This window comes from Palaemon carinicauda, chromosome 29 (genome assembly GCF_036898095.1).
Source record: "Palaemon carinicauda isolate YSFRI2023 chromosome 29, ASM3689809v2, whole genome shotgun sequence".
NCBI classification, from domain to species: domain Eukaryota; kingdom Metazoa; phylum Arthropoda; class Malacostraca; order Decapoda; family Palaemonidae; genus Palaemon; species Palaemon carinicauda.
In genome coordinates this window covers 74,147,178-74,169,608 of record NC_090753.1, presented here as the reverse complement: position 1 = coordinate 74,169,608, position 22,431 = coordinate 74,147,178, and the positions used below count along the sequence as shown (strand labels likewise).

At 39.7% G+C, this 22,431-nt stretch overlaps 1 protein-coding gene across 5 annotated transcripts in view; it reads right to left on the bottom strand.

Annotated features, from left to right (window-relative positions):
- Positions 1-721: 721 nt before the first annotated feature.
- The window catches only part of LOC137622238 (transmembrane ascorbate-dependent reductase CYB561-like), a 335,839-nt gene continuing 314,129 nt past the window's right edge, over positions 722-22,431 (bottom strand). For 4 of the 5 annotated variants that reach the window (XM_068352736.1, XM_068352739.1, XM_068352740.1 and 1 more), the window contains 5 exons: positions 17,131-17,339; positions 16,580-16,737; positions 15,136-15,280; positions 4,320-4,396; positions 722-2,304 (listed from right to left, as the gene is read on the bottom strand). In XM_068352736.1, the coding sequence (XP_068208837.1) occupies positions 4,361-4,396; positions 15,136-15,280; positions 16,580-16,737; positions 17,131-17,339 (548 nt within the window). In that variant the 3' untranslated portion in view covers positions 722-2,304; positions 4,320-4,360. Of the gene's footprint in view, positions 2,305-4,319; positions 4,397-13,034; positions 15,281-16,579; positions 16,738-17,130; positions 17,340-22,431 lie in introns of those variants that run through there. The other variant, XM_068352738.1, reaches the window with a different exon arrangement.

Below are 22,431 nucleotides of genomic sequence, written 5' to 3'. Positions count from 1 at the left end.
CTGTTCTCATCATAGATGTGAAATGAGTTCTGGCCATGTTCTCCTATCCTCTATGGGTCAATACGTTTTACTCAGAGAATAAAAACTTGATTAATAAACAATATTAAATAACATACATTGAAGTTTACTGCCCCAATTCCACCTAAATGAGAAACTAAACACAAAACCTACTACTGGACAGAAACATAAACAAGTTTCACATAAGAGAATAGTTATCCCTTTAATTGCAAAATGTTAAAAAATAGGTTAATTTGTATTGGATTTATGAATTTGAGCCATATACTCCAGTGGTAGGTTTTGTGAGAGGCTCAATGGTACCTGATGGGAAACCCAAGAGGTTGCACTATTAAGTAACGAGAAGTTGCAGCAAGAATGAAAAGTAGAACATGAAGCAAGCACACCTAGGAGCCTAATGGATACTACAATAACCTCCAAGTAATGCCTGCAGAGGGTGGCAAAGGACAGATGGGTAAACCTTTGCAACTGCGGAACTGCAAAGAATTAAGATTAAACTGATGAACAACAAAATGGAAACATCATCAAGTTTTGTTTACAGTGTACCATACCATTAACAATTAACACTAAATCTGTTCAAAGGGAGAATTTGGCAGATGTGATAAAGGCCTTAAGGTCAGCTCTTCCTTAAAATAAAACTACCAGTCATCAAGCTTTCAATTTGTTGAAAATAACCTTGCATTTAGGCATAAGTGAAAGATAGAGGTATTGTACTCCATATAAAAGACATTAATATATATATAATTCAGCATATTCATAACAATCAAGAAATCTTTAAAGTCCTTATGTTCTTTATGTGTAAAAAAATAATCATTATGTAAAATACTTATACATCCACACATTGAATATTGTATGTAGTGTCAAACAATAATGGATGATTATAGAGTGGCACTACAACATGTGACCTAACCTACTGTCAATATTATATGCCAGGTTTTATAACACAGCCAAACACTACATGGGTACAGATGGTTACACTGCTCTCATTAAATCTGTAGTACACATTGCTACAGATGGTAAAACCCTGGGGCATTTCAACCTGAAATGTGTTATAGAAAATGTTCCCCTAAATGACTAGATTTTGGCGGCTTCACAGTGTTCAAGTTATGAAACTCATTGAATAATTATCGAGAGTAATATTTCACAAGTGGAAGGGGATTACACAGTGGTTATGCATTACAGTAATGTAATAAAGTGAATATGAAATACAGCCTTCTTGGCATGTGATTTTTTTTTATGACGAACAGACTGACAAGTCTGTCTTCATAGTTTATATATGACATCTATTTTAACGTTGTTAGTGATCCTAAGATATTTCATTCTTTTTTACTTCTCATAGTTTATTTCCTTTTCTCACTGGGCCATTTTTCCTGTTTGGAGCCCTTGCGCTTTATGGCATCTTAAAAAGCAGAAACAAATGGAAAACAGTTTATAAAAAGCAAAACTTGAATTATCATAACACTACTTAATAGAGTAGTTATTATGCAAATGGAAATGAAATTAATGGCATAAAAAAAGATAAGTTCTTTTTCTACAAATCTTTTGAGATGAACCTTACTCAAAACATCAAATAAAAGTTTCAGACATTTCAATAAAGTATATAAAACACTGTATAGCAAAGAAAAAATTAAGTAACATTAGTAATTACACAATAACGCCGTTTTATAATTACCGGGTATAATTTTTCTGAAAGTTTCAAATGGGCCTGCATTTATTAATTTTAAACATGGATGTCTCTTGACCTCAAAACACAAAATAATTAATATAACTAAAGAGGAGAAAATGATGAGAGATTTGCAAAATTTCAAAATATCTTATCAGATCAATGAACATTTAATAAAGTTTCCACAGCAATAATGACAGGTAATAATGATGAGAGAAGCCATTAAAATCTACTGTATAATAAATATTTTTCTCACTTTCATTTACTTACAAATATTCTAAACTGGATGAAATAATAAAATGTTATCTAGTCACTTGAATGTGTGAACAATAATCGTATCATTTGCTAAACACTTCAAGTTTTCAAGTTCAAATTTTACTTATTAATTTATGGAATCCATTCCAAAATTCACTAGATTGGAATAATAAAAAACCTAGCTTACCTACCTGGCACAGTACTGTATTGGCATTTACGGAAATTAAAAATTCTCAACCTTAAAATGATTGGCTATTTTGGTGGCCTGTCAACCTTACAAATATTTTATTTTTGAGAGTGGTACAGTGCCGAGCTGGAATTCACAAGGCCTCGGATTCAATTATCTCTTTCAGGTCAGCCATTCAACAAAGCTGCAATTGGGAGACAGCAGTTAACTTGGAATTAACCGTGGAGAAAATAGGAACCTCCCACCATACTCGTCAATTTTGCAGCCTATTTGGTGGTGTGGGAATGACTTTAACATGAAAGTTTCCCTTAAAAGAAAAAACATGGTCTCTAATAAGAAAGTTTTCTTTAAAAGAAAAAAAAATTGTATCGGGTAGGTTTCCTGTTTGGAAATGCATGAGCCTTCATGAGTTTAAGTTGATTCTAAAAAAGGATTTTCAGTAAATGAATCTTATTCTTTATCTTGATCAAAACCAAAACTTGCATTGGATCTTATTACATACTTTTTGTACGATTTTAAAAGACTTCGTTATTTGAATATTGAAAAATCAGAGGGAACATAAGAGGGCATATTTCATTAAAGCTCTTTACTTTCATTTTCTAAACATGCAGTGCACCTATGAATGGCCATTAGGATGGGAGGTAAAATACTGTAGCTGTGAGTGTTATATACATGTACCAGAAGTCAATACCACTTGAGTTCTACAATAGATGTAATGATCTCACTCCAGTCTCTAAAACTTGCATTTTTCTTGATGGCACAAATGAAAAAGATGTGGAACTGCGTTCAAAATGGTCTATTAAGTATATCTATAGCTTTATATCTGCACAAATAAATATTTCTATCTCATATTCTTTAAGGATTACGCCGAACGTTCATCCTTTAGGAAACTTTTGCGGATAATATGCATTTTTACTACCTACTGATAGAAAAGAGGATTTTATAAATATTTATAGTCCTTTCATTGTTACAGAAAATGGTTCCTTGTAGAAAATACTCAAAAAGTTACTATGGCTGTGATTCTTTAAAAACGTTATTATTCAATTCTTGGTAATATAACATGTTAGATGTAGCAAATCCAGGCTTAAAGACAGATTAGCAATGTCGGTACATAACATGTCGCTCACCATTCACAAAGGGATATATTTGGTGGCCTCTTTGACTATCGAGGAATTAACAAAAATAATCTTCCAAATTGTACCTGCAGCAAAATTTCATTGAGTGTTGAAAAGATTGATATGTCTTCATAGAATTTTTCCCATTTACACTTAAATTAAACTACAATTTGGTTCCGTATCAATAGCATTGTTAGGTAAACAAGAGATTTCATCTTTGGATAGGAGTACCGACCACATATTCAATCACCGGACATGTGTAATACTATTTGGGTATTGTCCTTATGGTTTTCGCACTCCCTCAAAATACAAATCAATGCAAGATTTCCTTGTGCCCCAACATGTCAGACAAAGTGCAGAATGCAAATTTCTTTACAAGCAATTTTCAAATCTGGTGCTGCAAGTGATTACCATACACTGTTGAGATTTGCATTGATGCAGTTTGGAGGCCTGTTTGCTTTATCTTCTACTGTACAACTATTTGTGCAATTCCCAATATATGAAGAAGGAAATGATTAAATGTGATCAACTACTGTATGCCTACAATTCTCATTCTTCGTGTCAAATATGATAAATTTTTATAAGATGGTAAACTTATGGCAAAATTTCCTTTTTTGGTTTAAAAAATAATGACTTTACTTTTAATAAAAAATTTGCATCTACTTTCGTAAAATTAAAAAATTAAATTTCTATTACCAAAGACAAAAATTTCTGTAATTTTATTTTTTAATACAAAAATGTTATCTACTTTTGTAAAATTTACAAAATTTCTTCTACTTTAATTTTTCTTCTGCACTTTATATCAGTTTTTAAAGAATTTAGAAATTTTTACACGTCATTTTTCATAAGAATGCAATCCTCCTCACACAAATGAAAAATGTTTAGATATTTATCGCAAAAATGAAAAATGTTGAGATAATTATCGCATAAATGAAAAATGTTTAAATAATTATCGAATTCATTCTAGAACTTGTGTCAAAAATAGTCTACCATAATACTATAAATTTTGTGTACCAATCCCCAAAATCTACTGATGCCAAGTGTTCAAATGCACAACCAAGTTTATTTTTTAAAAAAAACTTACGGGAAAGTATGAACTGATAATTCGTCTCTGTGCTGGTGGCACTACCAATTCTGAACTATCCTTCGGTAATTTGGCCTCTGAAAATACAAACACATGGACAATAAATACACTATTCAATGTACAGTAAAACAGGAATTACTTTTATGTCCATGAGTATTATGTATATCTTAACCCTTTTACCCCCAGGCTCTTTGGAAATTTCCAACCCTTAACCCCCAAGGGGTTATTTTTTTCCCAGCACATTTTGCAGTATATTTTTTTTTAAATTGCTCTAACAGCCTTAATTTTTGTCAGAGAGAGGTCAGGTTGGTCTCATTCTCTTGGAAAATGCCTGAATTTTTTCAAAAAAATTATATTTTAATTATAAAATAAATTTTTGAATATACTTACCGGGTGAATATATAATAGCTGCAACTCTGCGGCTCGACAGAAAACACACTCAAAAAACTCGCGAGCGATCGCTATGAAGGTTGCGGGTGTGCCCACCAGCGCCAACTGTCGGCCAGATACCACTCTTGCATGTAAACAAAACCTTCAATTCTTCTCGTCCCGCTGCGTCTCTATTGGGGAGGAAGGGAGGGTCATTTAATTTATATATTCACCGGGTAAGTATATTCAAAAATTTATTTTATAATTAAAATATCATTTTTAAATATTTAACTTAGCCGGTGAATATATAATAGCTGATTCACACCCAAGGCGGTGGGTAGAGACCAGAGTTAATTAAGTTTACAGCGTATAAGCTAAAAGTTTTTTCATTTTGACAGTTATCAATATAACAAAACCAAAATATATAGGTACCTGGTAAGGAAGTTGACTTAGACGATTACTCTGCCTTGTAAGTCTGTCTTCCTCATGGAGCCCAGCGATCCTCTTAGGATGCTGAAAGACTCCCAGGAGCTGAAGTAACAAGGGTTGCAACCCATACAACAGGACCTCATCAAACCCCTAATCTGGGCGCTCTCAAGAAATGACTTTGACCACCCGCCAAATCAACCAGGATGCGAAAGGCTTCTTAGCCTTCCGAACAACCCATAAAACAATATTAAAAGCATTTCAAGAGACAGATTAAAAGGATATTGGAATTAGGGAAGTGTAGTGGTAGAACCCTCACCCACTACTGCACTCGCTGCAACGAATGGACCCAGTGTGTAGCAGTCCTCGTAAAGAGTCTGGACATCTTTTAAGTAAAATGACGCGAACACTGACTTGCTTCTCCAAAAAGTCGCGTCCATAATACTTTGCAGAGATTTATTTTGCTTGAAGGCCACGGAGGTTGCTATATCTCTAACTTCGTGCGTCTTAACCTTAAGCAAACATCGGTCTTTCTCATTCAAGTGAGAATGAACTTCTCGTATTAAAAAAATCTGATAAAATATGACAAAGCATTCTTTGACATAGGCAATGAAGGTTTCTTAACTGAGCACCATAATGCCTCAGATTTCCCTCGTAATGACTTAGTACGAGCTAAATAGAACTTAAGAGCTCTAACAGGACATAATACTCTTTCCAGTTCGTTGCCTACGATCTCTGATAAGCAAGGAATATCAAAAGATTTAGGCCAAGGACGAGAAGGCAGTTCATTTTTGGCCAGGAAACCAAGTTGAAGTGAACAAGTGGCTTTTTTCTGTAGAAAAGCCGATGTTCTTACTGAAGGCATGAAGTTCACTGACCCTTTTAGCCGAAGCCAAGCACACTAGGAAAAGTGTCTTGAGGGTGAGATCCTTCAGGGAGGCTGAATGTAATGGCTCAAACCTGTCTGACATGAGGAACCTTAGGACCACGTCTAAGTTCCATCCAGGAGTTGCCAAACGACATTCCTTAGAGGTCTCGAAAGACTTAAGGAGATCTTGGAGATCTTTATTGTTGGAAAGATCTAAGCCTCTATGTCGAAAGACCGAAGCCAACATGCTCCTGTAGCCCTTAATCGTGGGAGCTGAAAGGGAGTGAACCTTTCTCAGATGTAAAAGAAAATCTGCGATTTGGGCTACAGAGGTACTGGACGAGGACACAGATGCTGACTTGCACCAGTCTCGAAAGACTTCCCACTTCGACTGGTATACTCTAATGGTAGAAGCTCTCCTAGCTCTTGCAATCGCACTGGCTGCCTCCTTCGAAAAGCCTCTAGCTCTTGAGAGTCTTTCGATAGTCTGAAGGAAGTCAGACGAAGAGCGGGGAGGCTTTGATGGACATTCTTTACGTGGGGCTGACGTAACAGATCTACCGTTAGAGGAAGACTTCTTGGAAAGTCTACCAGCCATTGAAGTACCTCGGTGCACCACTCTCTCGCGGGCCAGAGGGTAGCAACCAACGTCAACCTTGTCCCTTCGTGAGAGGCGAACTTCTGCAGTACCTTGTTGACTATCTTGAATGGTGGGAATGCATATAAGTCCAGAAAAGACCAATCCAGTAGAAACGCGTCTATGTAGATTGCTTCTGTATCTAGGACCGGAGAGCAATAGATTGGTAACCTTTTGGTCAACGAGGAGGCAAAGAGGTCTATGGTGGGTTGACCCCAAGTAGCCCAAAGACTCTTGCCCACGTCCTTGTGGAGGGTCCATTCCGTGGGTATCACCTGACCCCTCCGACTGAGACAGTCTGCCAAGACGTTCAAGTCCCCCTGGATGAACCTCGTCAACAGGGAGATGCCTCAAATTCTTGACCATAAGAGAAGGTCCCTTGCGATCTCGAGTAGCGTGAAGGAGTGCGTGCCTCCTTGCTTGGAGATGTACGCCAAAGTTGTGGTGTTGTCTGAGTTGCCTCTACCACTAAGTTTCGAAGAAGCTTTCTAATATCATCAAGGCCAAGTGGACTGCTAATAGCTCCTTGCCGTTGATGTGCATGCTCTTCTGACTTGAGGTCCACAGACCCGAGCATTCCCGACCGTCCAGGGTCGCACCCCAACCCAAATCCGACGCGTCTGAGGACAACACGTGGTTTGGGTTCTTGACTGCTAGGGATAGTCCCTCTCTCAGACTGATATTGCTGTCCCACCATTTCAGGCATGCCTTTACTGGTTCGGAGACTGGGAATGATACCGTCTCTAATGTTTTGTCCTAGTTCCAGTGAGAGGCTAGATGGAACCGGAGAGGCAGAAGGTGTAGTCTCCCTAGTGAGACAAACTGCTCCAGGGATGAGAGAGTCCCTACGAGACTGTTCCAACTCCTGACTGAATAAACGTTTCGTTTCAGCATTAGTTGGACTTCGAGCAGGGCTTGACTGCAAATCTCCATCCCCAAATATAGAATAATCTGGGATGGGATCAGTTGGGACTTTTAGGTTGACCAAAAGTCCCAACTCCCTGGCCAGACTCAACGTCCAAAGTAGATCCTGCAGACAGCGAAGACTGGACGATGCTCTGAGAAGCCAGTCGTCCAAGTACAGGGAGGCTCGGATCCCCGATAGATGGAGGGATTTTGCCACATTCCTCATGAGCCTCGTAAACACGAGAGGCGCAGGACTGAGGCCAAAGCACAGGGCTCGAAACTGGTACCCCACATTCCTGTAAACAAACCTCAGAAACGGTTGGGAATCCGGGTGTATAGGAATGTGGAAGTATGCCTCCTGAAGGTCGAGAGACCATCCAGTCGCCTTCCATAAATGCTGTCAAGACAGCCTGGTAGACTTCATCGTGAAGTTTGTCTTGACAATGAACACATTGAGCGCACTTGCCTCTTACGTACTCCTGCAGTGAACATGGCTGCCAAATCATTGGAGCCATCCCTGAGGGACTTGTTCCTGCAGAGAACGTGGCTGTCAGATCATTGGAGCCATCCCTGAAAGCCTTGTTTATGCATGACATAATTGTACAGCAAAACTTCAAAGGCTCGAAAATAGCTGTGAGGTCGACCTGTAAAATCTTGGAGCGTCTCATGGCCAGGCGCCGGGGAGAGTCTATGAGGTTTGAGAAGTCTCTCTGGGCAGAGGCAGGAACTCCCAAGCCGAGAACTTCTCTCGTGTCATATCAGACTCTCGCTCTATAAGCCAGTTTAAAAGAAGGGAAAGAAAAGGCTGTCTCCCCCAAACTCCTCCTGGTGATAAACCAGTCGCCTAGCAAACGTAAAGCTCTCTTAGAAGAGCGAGAGAGCACTAGCTTATAAAACAACGGCTTCGAAGTAGCTAGGCCTAGTGTAAGCTCTGACGTTTAGGCGAACGAGGAGCAGCAGTTATAAAAAGATCCGGACAAAGATCCTTAAAAATCAGCATGATTTATTTAAAGTCCATAGAGGGATAAGCAGCTTTAGGCTCCTCTCCGTCTGACAGAGTCCTCAAGGGAATATCAGTAGGAGGGGGAACAGCAACTTCCTCATCTGAAGGAACCTTGTCCGACAATAGCCGAGTCTCAAGCAAGGGAGAGACCTACCGTGGTGGCAATGCTTTACAAGCAGAGTCCACACGCACTGGTGCATTAGTAGCGGACCAGGACGCAACGTCATGTAACTGCTTGACAGTCTGTGAACTGTCAACAACAACAGGTGCGTGAGGACGCACAGCGTCCACTCGAGACTGCTTTGACCGCCTAGACTGAGCAGTCAAAACAACTCTAGAATGCGGAGGTTGACGCTCAGCGTCAAAACAAGTCAACTCCGATTGTTGGCGAACGTCCTGAACGTCAACAGGAGCATCAGCAAGTGGCCTAACGTCCAAATGTGGCTGAAAATCCACACGAGACCGCATCGAGTGTGGTTCTAAACAACCTGACTGACGTAACTTGGCTACGCCAACGTCAACAGGACGCACAAAGGAACGTTAGGGTGGCTGAAGGCCAGGATCTCGATGAGATAAACGGCTAGGCTCAACGGACTTATCGGCAGAATAGTCTTCCATAAGGGAGGCAAGCTTATTCTGCATGTCTTGCCGTACAACCCATTTAGGATCAACGGGAATGGTTGCGGTAAGAGACGAGGGTAACGTCTGTGACCGCAAAACCTTGCCTACAAAAAGACTCTCGGAGTCTGTGTTACGCTTTTGTTAGGCGGCGAGCAGTCTTCCGATGACTGCATAGGGTCAGAGCTGTCCTAATAGTTAAAACCAGGATGCTGGACCTGTCCTGAAAGGACTGACTTTCGCTTAAAGGGCCTCGAAACCTTGTTCTACGGTTTCTTATGCGAAAAGCCTTCGGATGACGAGGAGAAAATCGTCTCTCTCGCCTTATGGTAGGGGTGATCTTGGTAAGATACACCTGATACCATAGAGGGAACGTCTGTTCGCTGATCAAGGCCTCTCGAACCCATAAGTCGTACGACATTACTTCTCCCCTGGGCTTGGGAGCTTGCAAGAGGTCCCGGACTAGGCGAACGACAGGCACGAACAGACGAACCCTCGGTCGCAACACTGATAACACTTTGCGCAATATCACTTTATGACTACGATTTTCTGTTTTGCACTTATTTCACTGAAATTGAATTTTTTAACAATTCACATTAGGTATGAATAAAACTGATTTCTACCTGAAGCACGCAATTCTACCCTCATCAAAAGGTTGTAATTGCGAAATCAGTCGTATAATGTAAGCACATTAATACCAGCAAAAAACAGTAAACATATTTTAAGATAAAAAAATCAGTGGCTGGGGAAGAGACTAAACACTAGTTCATTCAAAACTACGTTTTCAATCTCTCACCGTACAGTGCCTTGGGACGAGAATAAAAACTAAAAACGTTTTATCCTTTCTCCCCGTACAGAGACTAGGGACGAGAGTAACTCGAGAACAACGTTACTCGCTTGGGACGAGATAAAGATCGGAACGTTCTCTCTCCTCTCTCTCTCTCCGTCTCTATCTCTCTCTCTCTCTCTCTCTCTCTCTCTCTCTCTCTCTCTCTCTCTCTCTCTCTCTCTCTCTCGATTTCGCATCGAAGAGAAAGCCCACTTACCTTTCGTCAATAAACAGGTTATTTGACCAAAGAAAAAAACTGAAAGGTTTTTCAATTAAAAGTTCCTTTAAAATAGTCTTTAAAACATTTAAGCTTTGAAAGAAAAAAGAACAAAACGTCAGAATCGATTTACTCTTTCTGCAAAGTGAAACCGTGATACTCTCTCTCTCTATCGTAACGATAGAGCGCAAACTGCGTAGCATAAATAAACTAAACGTTAGTTCATCTTTGAAACAGTACGAAGACTATTCAAAGAAAAAAACTATCATAAAATATTTACTAAAAATATTTCATTTAATAAGTTTTAAATCATTAGCTCTGTAAAAGTTATTTACGAGTGAAAAGGGCTCAACGTTGTTTAACTTCGGTTTCCAAGTTAGGACCGCCTACTCTCAGGAAAGGTCGCATATAAACAAATCATTAAAATTTATTTTGATGTTTATTATAAATGGAAAGCTAATCGAAGAGGCCTAATAAAGGCGGTTGAGATATAAAATATATAGAGGAAAATCTATAATTAATTTATAACATGATAAGATAATTGCTAAAAGCCTAAAACACACTTCCGTCTAAGGGAAGGGTCGGCCATTTAAAAGTCAAAGAAAGTCCATACTCTCTCTCTTGTCATCAAAAATTAAATCTATCCAAAAACGAGTTCAAGATTCAAGATGAAGATAAAACACCTGCACTGCGAAAGCTCAAACCAAAATGAAGTACTTCACCAAATATGTTGAGAAAACTCCAGGTTCTACAGCGAGTATTGATACGTCTTGTCGTCAACGTCGACAGAGAAGAATTGAAGGTTTTGTTTACATGCAAGAGTGGTATCTGGCCGACAGTTGGCGCTGGTGGGCACACCCGCAACCTTCATAGCGATCGCTCGCGAGTTTTTTTAGTGTGTTTTCTGTCGAGCCGCAGAGTTGCAGCTATTATATATTCACCGGCTAAGTTAAATATTTAAAATTATCAAAAATATGAAAAAAAAAAAATTTTATAGTATTTTTTTGCAAGGACGTACCGGTACGTCCATGGGGGTAAAGGGATGGGTTTTGTGAAACGTACCAGTACGTCCTTTGGGGGTAAAAGGGTTAATACGTGAAAGTTCTGAAGAAGAAACACTTGCCACTGTATCATAGACTACCTGATCTAACATGTATAATACTTGGAGAAAGACTGGACAAATCCCTACATCATACATACATATACCAAAGGCACTTCCCCCAATTTTGGGGGGTGGCCGACAACAACAAGAAACAAAACAAAAAGGGGACCTCTACTCTCTACGCTCCTCCAGCCTAACCAGGGACTCAGCCGAGTTCAGCTGGTACTGCTAGGGTGCCACAGCCCAACCTCCCACATTTCCACCACAGATGAAGCTTCATACTGCTGAGTCCCCTACTGCTGCTACCTCCGCGGTCATCTAAGGCACCGGAGGAAGCAGCAGGGCCTACCGGAACTGCGTCACAATCGCTCGCCATTCATTCCTATTTCTAGCACGCTCTCTTGCCTCTCTCACATCTATCCTCCTATCACCCAGAGCTTTCTTCACACCATCCATCCACCCAAACCTTGGCCTTCCTCTTGTACTTCTCCCATCAACTCTTGCATTCATCACCTTCTTTAGCAGACAGCTATTTTCCATTCTCTCAACATGGCCAAACCACCTCAACACATTCATATCCACTCTAGCCGCTAACTCATTTCTTACACCCGTTCTCACCCTCACCACTTCGTTCCTAACCCTATCTACTCGAGATACACCAGCCATACTCCTCAGACACTTCATCTCAAACACATTCAATTTCTGTCTCTCCATCACTTTCATTCCCCACAACTCCGATCCATACATCACAGTTGGTACAATCACTTTCTCATATAGAACTCTCTTTACATTCATGCCCAATCCTCTATTTTTACTACTCCCTTAACTGCCCCCAACACTTTGCAACCTTCATTCACTCTCTGACGTACATCTGCTTCCACTCCACCATTTGCTGCAACAACAGACCCCAAGTACTTAAACTGATCCACCTCCTCAAGTAACTCTCCATTCAACATGACATTCAACCTTGCACCACCTTCCCTTCTCGTACATCTCATAACCTTACTCTTACCCACATTAACTCTCAACTTCCTTCTCTCACACACCCTTCCAAATTCTGTCACTAGTCGGTCAAGCTTCTCTTCTGTGTCTGCTACCAGTACAGTATCATCCGCAAACAACAACTGATTTACCTCCCATTCATGATCATTCTCGCCTACCAGTGTTAATCCTCGTCCAAGCACTCTAGCATTCACCTCTCTCACCACTCCATCAACATACAAGTTAAACAACCACGGCGACATCACACATCCCTGTCTCAGCCCCACTCTCACCGGAAACCAATCGCTCACCTCATTTCCTATTCTAACACATGCTTTACTACCTTTGTAGAAACTTTTCACTGCTTGCAACAACCTTCCACCAACTCCATATAACCTCATCACATTCCACATTGCTTCCCTATCAACTCTATCATATGCTTTCTCCAGATCCATAAACGCAACATACACCTCCTTACCTTTTGCTAAATATTTCTCGCATATCTGCCTAACTGTAAAAATATGCGAGAAATATTTAGCAAAAGGTAAGGAGGTGTATTGACATGTTAATCCCCTTATCTCATCCTGCCAGTTTAAAAATTTTAGGGCTGCTCAAGTTAAAAGTGAACTCAACATTACAAATAATACCTCTGGGTATAGCAATATAATACTGTATGCAGTTATCGGCAGTTCAACTTTGGGACAACATAGAACAAAATCAATGCTTATATCTACAGTTGTACGGATAATCTAACATGAATCACTTGGAATTATGCGTTTAATCAGATGGTCTTAGCAGACATACACTTTACTGACAATGATATTCTCATGAATTTCATTGTATAGCGTTTACAGATACATCTGTTAAAAATTTTACCAGATAGTATTGATAACTCAATACGTTATATCTATAAATCATAAATTTATAGGACACTGAAAATGTAACTTCCAGGTACAGCATTCTGGTCTTTCAAGATGTGACATAAGAAGTTATTAAAGATTGCATAATGAACAAATATAAAATCAAACATCACAAAGGAAAGTATTAGAGCATACTCATTTGAAACCCAAGAAGAGGAATTACTTGTTTTTCAGAAATGCTTGCCAACAGATATGACCACCTAGCTTTCAAACAAGAAGTAAATGCACAGGGTACTAGACGGCTAGCAAAGACAAAATACATACACTGCCATAATACGACTTACACCAAATATGATCAGCAAAAGTAACTGTAAAAAATAGCTTAAAGTATGAGAAAAACATAAATACTGTATTGTATTCTTGCAAATTCAGCAATATTCTGTATCACAATGAAATTGGGCTGAAAAAATTAGCTTATAATTTGCATTACCCATTCATAAACTAAAATTTTCCGGGGGAAAACGTCTACTCAGATTTAACGGTTCATAAAATCTGACATTTTTTCCCGCGGGAAAATTTCTGATTTCAGCACTCCTTAAATCTATTGTCATATCTTAGTTTTGTCACAACAACTTTCCCAACATGAAAATTGATGAGTACATATACATATATACAATACTGTATATATACATAGATAATGTAAATATATAGTAGCCTTTCAGTATTGAGAAGTTTTTATCTTTCAGTGATAATGAGCTAAGAGGCCTCCATATTTATAAAGTTCTTACCAAAATATTCAAAGTTCATTTATCTAAATTATCCTTGATGTAAGTAGTAGCAATTCTGTGTCCCAGGATATAGCACACGAAAGCACACAAACTTTGTGACAAAAATTTGAAGGAAAGGCCTTGCATGATGATTAAAAAGAGTTGATCTACATGTGACTACAAAACACAAAGGATATACTTTTATAAATATCAGGTATAAAAAAATAATTCCCATCTAATTCATCATCATCATAAAGACTTTTACTTCAACTTTCCCCTTACATGACTAGATGTGCGAGGAGTTCTCTCCCGTCGCCTATGCGGCCTTGTTGCCATTTCTGCCCGACCTCTTTCCGTAGGCAAATTATTCAGCACCTTCTCTCGACCACTGGGCAAGTTAATCATTAGACAGTTTTGATAAAATAAGGATTTAGGTTTTATGTCTTTTTCGTGCTTTTAGAATTATATAATAGTCATACTACTGTATGTAATAAACAACCATTGCAGGGTCAAAAGTACAGAATAGTTTGAAAACAAATAACAAAAACTGAATGCTCTCAGGCGTAATCATTATATAATCAGTGTTTTTCATCCTTCCTCAACTTCTTAATATATTATGTAATGGATATTGAAGGACAAAAAACACTAACAAACCAAAATAAAAAAAATTCCCAAGAAGTCGAAGCAAAAATGGACAACGGCTCTAGTGAAAATTAGAAAAATAAAATTTGAACAGATGCAGGACCACGTAACTTTATTCTATTCTCCATTAACTGATATTGAAGGAAATCTACGTATTATTATATATACAAGCTACCCTCCTCAATAAAAAATATATAGACTATCAATAGGAGAAGCTTCATATTGGCCAAGTTAAAAAATATTAGTACTGTAATTTCTTTGTCTTTGGAAGTGGAATGTTCATTAATACCTTCATTTCCAGTCTTGCATTATAAAAGCAGGACTTTTCTGAACTTTTTAGTTAATCGTGAATACTGTACTGTCCCTTCGAGTTACTGGGATACTATATATTTATATATATGATACATGTACCCTACACATCTTTATTCCTGTATTCAGTCATTTAATCAATGTGGAATTCTTATCATCTAGTAAAAATAATCAATTACAACATTAATAGTAAAGCCAAGAGAATTCTGAAGAAAGGTTACGAGACTAATATCCACCACAAAACTTCAAATCCTATTCGAGAACAGTGTCTGTGAGCAGGACCTCATCTTCGGTGGTCTGGCGACGGAAATGGGGGTTTGACGTAAGGTAGACCACCATTCCAGCAAAAAACAGCAGCAGCAGACCAATCACGTTCACGAGAATCCCTTCTGGAGGGAATTCGTTGTATTTTTTCCCTCCCGTACCACTGTGAAGTGGAGGAAAAATCACGCATTATAAAAGAGGGTGACGTTTGTACACTCATAGCTCCAGTTTAACAAAGTTAATGCCAACTTTGTATCTATAGTTTTTAACTACATGAAATTAATGCATATATTCACCTCGGTTTTCAAGTTCAGTAGTTGGCCCTAATAATACATAGTAATATTTAACAATGACCAATCGTGAGGGAAGCTGTAAATTCAATAACAAGTTTATGTTCAGATTGACTGAATTTCACCCATCCCCACAATCAGCCTACATCAACAAAATTATGGTCACAGATATGATGGGGTACCTGGTATTTTTTCATGGAACATACATTAAATAAAATTGTCTTACAATACTGCATTACCAATAAATGGTACACATATTTCAATACAATGTACCATAAAATATAATTAGCTCGATTTATGATAAAGTCTAACTCGGGTATTGACTTAAGATCAATGAACATTTTCTGAAGGTCAAAATAACCAATAAACTTGTCCTGTCGCACTATTCCTTTGTACACTGTACTTCAACAGTGGCCTCTTTTACTCTTAATTTGAAAGGATCATTCTAAAATATGAATCTACTTCTGAAGTATACCTGACCTTTATGTAATGACCTATGCCTTTGATCCAATTCACCTCAAAGTGTTTGATAACAGGATTAAAATTTTGGAGTTTCCATGAGATTTTTTAACTAATCCAGAGTTTAAGTTTTCCTATACATGTCAATAAATTATATTCACATTTCCTAGGTTAATATAGAATGCACTGAATTTTTCAACCAATAATCCATTATGTATTAAAATAGAACACTACATTATATTTCTAACAGTAAAACTATATAAGCCATATCCTCTGTACCATGGTCTTTCACTGTTTTGGGTTTAGAGTTCTCTTGCTTGAGGGTACACTCGAGCAAACTATTCTACCTTATTTTTCTTTCTCTTGTTTTGTTAAAGTTTTTATATTTATATAGGAGATTTTCATTTCAATGTTACTGTTCTTAAAATATTCTATTTTTCTTTTTTCCACTCCTCACTATGCTATTTTCCCTGTTGGAGCTTCTGGGCTTATAGCATCCAGCTTTTCCAACTAGGGTTGTAGCTTAGCTAATAATAATAATAATAATAATAATAATAATAATAATAATAATTCAATTGTTATCTAATCAATTTGGGATAGAGTAACAGTTTGCACTACAGTATCTCCATATCCCATGAGCCATGTAAGCTATATAAAATCAAATATTCAAGTTCTAAACCCTGAAGGAAATACAAAACAAGGCAGGTACTCACTTTATTGCATATAGCGCCTTCTCGGTCAAGCCTAAAAGACTGGTACAAACAGCCCCTACAAAAATTAGCAATCCAAAAAACTGATGAATGGGTAAATAGGCCGCCCGAACAGAGGGCCTGAGCCCCGGAAACAGGAATGTTAATAAGCCGGACATCCACTGGAAGAATATGAAAAGAAAAAAATCAAATTAGAAATGATAAGTTTTGTAGGCATATCATGATGTTAATATAACTGGGAATACTAGAATGGCCTTATCTAAAGTACGTGACCTAAAACATTGGCACATACTGTATGACTAATAGTACAGAAAAATGCTATATAAAATACTGTATACTGTACAGAAATTTTGAGATATTAACTGAAAACTAGGTTCAATACTTTCTATCTTCTATAGCACCAGGCATAGGAGCAAGTAATGGCATCACATAATTGTGATTTGCACAAAAATATTATACAAGGGAATTTACAAATCTGAATTATGTTAATGCAAATAGTTTCAGAATCATTAAAAGGCTTTGTGCTAACGCTCCCACCGAGGTCATTTACTCACCTGACAGGCAAACAAAATGACAACACTCAGGCCAAGCCAGGAGTGTAAGCTGTACATATTGGGCATTGGGGGTTCAGCCAAATTATGGGAGTCAAAAACAGCTACTAATCCTATAACAGAGAACACAAAGGCTCCTAAGTGCATCAGCATGTGGATGATCTTCAACTTCTTCTTCCTCTCAGATCGGAAGCCCCGGTACACTAATGCTCCTGAAAAGATAGTGTACAATACAGAAGTCTTATGTCTGTTGTCATGAACATGTGCATAACCCAAAGGCTCTTGATGAGTTATGCTTCATCGATGACAGGTTAATACACAAATGTGGCAGCTGACAGCTTATCCATCAGGTTCATCTAGTAAAATAACTAACCATCACTACAGCTAATAAATGTACAGTCTCTAATTAAGAAATGCTTTACTTTTATAAGCATATACAAGTACAGTATTCTTCTTTTGTTAGTACTACAGCACATGCAAAATAATTTGTTACAGTATAATTACAAACTTCTGTCCTTTAAATAGGAGAGATAACAGTAAAACAGCATCTAAAATTTCATAACGTGGTGTAAACAAGTGGTCGGTGGTTACAGACTGGGAACGGGAGAGCCCCGGTCGTCTGCTTGCTCACTGAGTAGTCACTTTGATAGCAGCCGTCAGTAAGAACAGACGTTCTTGCTGGCTGGAATATTTTGGAAAACTTTTCTAATTCTTTTCCAGCATGTTAGCAACTAAATTTCTTCATTAATGATTCCTGCAGAGATGCAGAAGTGTACGGGAGAGTCGGACAAGAAATGCGACACCTTCATGAATTCAAAGGAGACGGATCCTAACCCCTTGTGCCCTACCTGTGGACACTCCTGAAGTCAGGGCTGTCTTTGTGCTGAGTGTCAGGAGTGGTCACCCTCCCTGTGGGTAACATATGGCAGGAGGATGAGGAAGAAGTCTAAAAGGGATTCTTTGCCTACTGGGTCGTTCTCAAAGTTGAAAAGATCCCACCTTTGGCCCTATAACTCTTCCCCATCGGTCTCCTCTGGAAGCCGATTGTGTAAGTGTGGTGGTACTTTAACCTTAGGAAAAACCTAGGGATAAGGGGACCTTCCCATTTCTTCAGGCATAAAGGGAGGGCTTAAACCCTGGTGATCTTACATGTGTTGTGGCCCTCCTTGGGACCGCTCGCAAAGTTGCTTGTCAATTTTGGCCAAATCTCTCTTCACCTGATACTGAAGAACTAAATGTGTATTGTATGATGTCCCTCACCCAGATATGCATCGCCTAGATGCTTCTCAGAAACGAACACCTATTCCTAATGCGTTCCCATAAATTGCACACCAGCAAGGTGGTCTTTGCTAGTGTGCAGGATACCTCTAGACGAGAAACAGGATCCTCGGCCAGCACCTAAGACAGACATATCTTGAAGAAAAGATCCTCCAAGTACTATATAAGAGATCCTTCACAACAGAGATCTGAGTCTCGTGGTTGCCCTTAGTTCCAAGATTTGGAAATTATGCCGATAAGGCTTAACAACCGACGAAGGAGAGATTGAAGGCACCAAAAGATACCTTCTCAAGGCAACCATTGCCCTCTGACTCATCAGGGTTCTCTGTCACCCAGGGAGATAACTTTGGTGGACAGTTTTTGATTGTTGCCTATCACGTTTAACTTGACCTCTCGCACTCCATCTTCTCGAGATTGGAGAAGGGCTGAAGGAGACATACAGCCCACTCCGGATTGGGACAAATCCCGACCAGTATTGAACCACATTGAGAATGCAAATGAGAGGAGACACCACCTAGCCACCTTCCCTTTCTCTACAAGTGCATGCCTCGGGTAAAAGAAAGAACTCGAGCGTTCCGAAGAATAGATCTAGTAGTGCAGCAGATCCTTGGATTCTCAAGGAAACCAAGGACTCGCAAGCTACGGGGGATCCTAAATGGAGTGCGGTTGACAACCCCTCTCATTCTCATTTCCCTTTCAGGAGAGAGGAGCAAAAGTCTTACCTGAACTACGACCCCTTCTGAAACCGGCCAGGTACAATATTGGCGAGGGATGATCTTAAATAAGAATATTCGGACGAATCTGACGGCACAATTCCACAATGGGCTGGAACCAAGGCCCCAGAAATAGAGAAAGGAGAGTTGAGTTGGGTGGGGTGGGGTGGGGGGGGGGGCAGTTCTCCCACCATGCCATTTGTGGGAGGATGCCTGCAACCCAGATAAAGGTGTTGGTATCACACGAAGGAAAGATGTATGGTAGATGTTCTTTGGTCCAGATACCTCCTCTCCTAATTCAATCACTAGCAATGTCATCATTACATAACCAGGGCTCTGTGAAGGACTTAGCCCTTCTGGCTGAAGTTAAAGATCTTTCTTGTAGAAAAGGCAACTGGAGGCTTGAAACCAATAATAGACCTGTCAACCCTGAACGTGTAACAATGGAGACCGCAGCCACAGTCAGGCAGGCGATCAGGCCTTTGGACTTCACGATGATGATCAATTTCAAGGACGGGTACTTTCAGATACCAGTACTGTACATCCTTCCTCCAGAAAGTACCTCTGCTTTGCCATGGCCAACAGAGTATACCAGTTCAAGGTTCCTTGTTATGGTCTCTTGACTGTGGCGCGAGTCTTCGCCAGAATCTTCGCTAGTGTCAGTGTGGGCACATACCAATGGTAATCATCTCTTACACTATCTGGATGGCTGGCTGACCTTGGCAGACTCGGAGGAAGCCCTTCTCCTTCACCGAGAGACTTTCACTTTGTCAAGATCTAGATATCATGGTGAATCAGGAAAAGTACATTTTAGTGCTAAAGCAAAGACTCATCTACTTTGGAATGGACATAGGACACTGTCTTTGGGAAAACATTTCCATCTCAGGACAGAATAGCATGCCTGGAAGCTATCAGAAGTTACTGAGGCATCTAATCTTCTTAAGATATCTCGTTCCAAAGGGTTCCCTTCACTTACGGTCCCTCCAATGGGAGTTGAAGGGAAACTGGTCTCATCATCTTGAAACCCTTCTATCATTGGATGCAATATTATTATTATTATTATTATTATTATTATTATTATTATTATTATTATTATTATTATTATTATTATTATTACTTGTTAAGCAACAACCCTAGTTGGAAAAGCAGAATGGTATAAGCCCGAGGGGTCCAACAGGGAAAAAAGCCCTGTCAGGAAAGGAAATAAGGAAACATGATATTTTGATTATAAAATAAATTTTTGAATATACTTACCCGGTGAATATATAATAGCTGACGTCTCCGACGGCTCGACAGAATCCAAAAACTCGCGAGCGATCGCCATGAAGGTAGCGAGTGTGCCCACCAGCGCCGACTATCGGCCAGATACCGCATATACATGTAAACAGCTCCAGTTCTTCTCATCCCGCTGGGTCTCTATCGGGGAGGAAGGGGGGGCCTTTAATTTATATATTCACCGGGTAAGTATATTCAAAAATTTATTTTATAATCAAAATATAATTTTTAAATATTAAACTTAGCCGGTGAATATATAATAGCTGATTCACACCCATGGTGGTGGGTAGAGACCAGTATTAATACAGTTTACGGCGTATATGCTTAGAGCTTTGACAGTTATATCATAACAAAACCCAAATAAATATAGGTACCTGGTAAGGAAGCTGACTCTAACGATTACTCTGCCTTGTTAGTCCGCTTTCCTCACGAAGCCCAGCCATCCTCTTAGGATGCTGAAAGACTCCCAGGAGCCGAAGTATCCAGGGCGACAACCCATACAACAGGACCTCATCAAAACCCTTAATCTGGGCGCTCTCAAGAAATGAAATTTGACCACCCGCCAAATCAAAAAGGATGCGAAAGGCTTCTTAGCCTTCCGTACAACCCAATTAAAAACATTTCAAGAGAAGATTAAAAGGATATTGGAATTAAGGGAATGTAGTGGTAGAACCCTTACCCACTACTGCACTCGCTGCAACAAATGGACCCAGTGTGTATCAGTCCTCATAAAGAGTCTGGACATCTTTTAAGTAAAATGACGCGAATACCGACTTGCTTCTCCAAAAGGTCGCGTCCATAATACTTCGCAGAGATCTGTTTTGCTTAAAGGCCACGGAAGTTGCTATAGCTCTTACTTCGTGCGTCTTAACCTTAAGCAAGCAACGATCTTTTTCACTCAAGTGAGAATGAGCCTCTCGGATTAAAAATCTCATAAAATATGACAAAGCATTCTTTGACATAGGCAATGAAGGCTTCTTAACTGAGCACCACAAGGCCTCAGATCCACCTCGTAAGGATTTAGTCCGAGCTAAATAAAACTTCAGAGCTCTAACTGGACACAGCACTCTTTCAAGCTCGTTGCCTACGATCTCTGACAGGCAAGGTATATCAAATGACTTAGGCCAAGGATGAGAAGGCAGTTCATTTTTGGCCAAGAAAACCAAGCTGAAGTGAACATGTGGCTTTATCTGTAGAAAAGCCGATGTTCCTACTGAAGGCATGGATCTCACTGACCCTTTTAGCCGAAGCCAAGCACACTAAGAAAAGCGTCTTGAGGGTGAGATCCTTCAGGGAGGCTGAATGTAATGGCTCAAACCTGTCGGACATTAGGAACCTTAGGACCACGTCTAAGTTCCATCCAGGAGTTGCCATACGACGCTCCTTAGAGGTCTCGAAGGACTTAAGGAGATCTTGGAGATCTTTATTATTGGACAGATCTAAGCCTCTATGTCTGAACACAGATGCCAACATGCTCCTGTAGCCCTTAATAGTGGGCGCTGAGAGGGAGCGAACATTTCTCAGATGTAGGAGAAAGTCTGCAATTTGGGCTACAGAGGTACTGGAAGAGGAAATGGATGATGACTTGCACCAGTCTCTAAAGACTTCCCACTTCGACTGGTAGACCTTGATGGTAGATGCTCTCCTAGCTCTCGCAATCGCTCTGGCTGCCTCCTTCGAAAATCCTCGAGCTCTTGAGAGTCTTTCGATAGTCTGAAGGCAGTCAGACGAAACGCGGGGAGGCTTTGATGAAGACTTCTTACGTGGGGCTGCCGTAAGAGATCCATCCTTAAAGGTAGACTCCTTGGAATGTCTACCAGCCATTGAAGTACCTCTGTGAACCACTCTCTCGTGGGCCAGAGTGGAGCAACCAATGTCAACCTGGTCCCTTCGTGAGAGGTGAACTTCTGCAGCACCTTGTCTAGGATCTTGAAAGGTGGAAAGGCATAAACGTCCAGGTGAGACCAGTCCAGCAGGAAAGCGTCTATGTGGGCTGCCTCTGGATCTGGAACTGGAAAACAGTAAGTCGAGAGCCTCT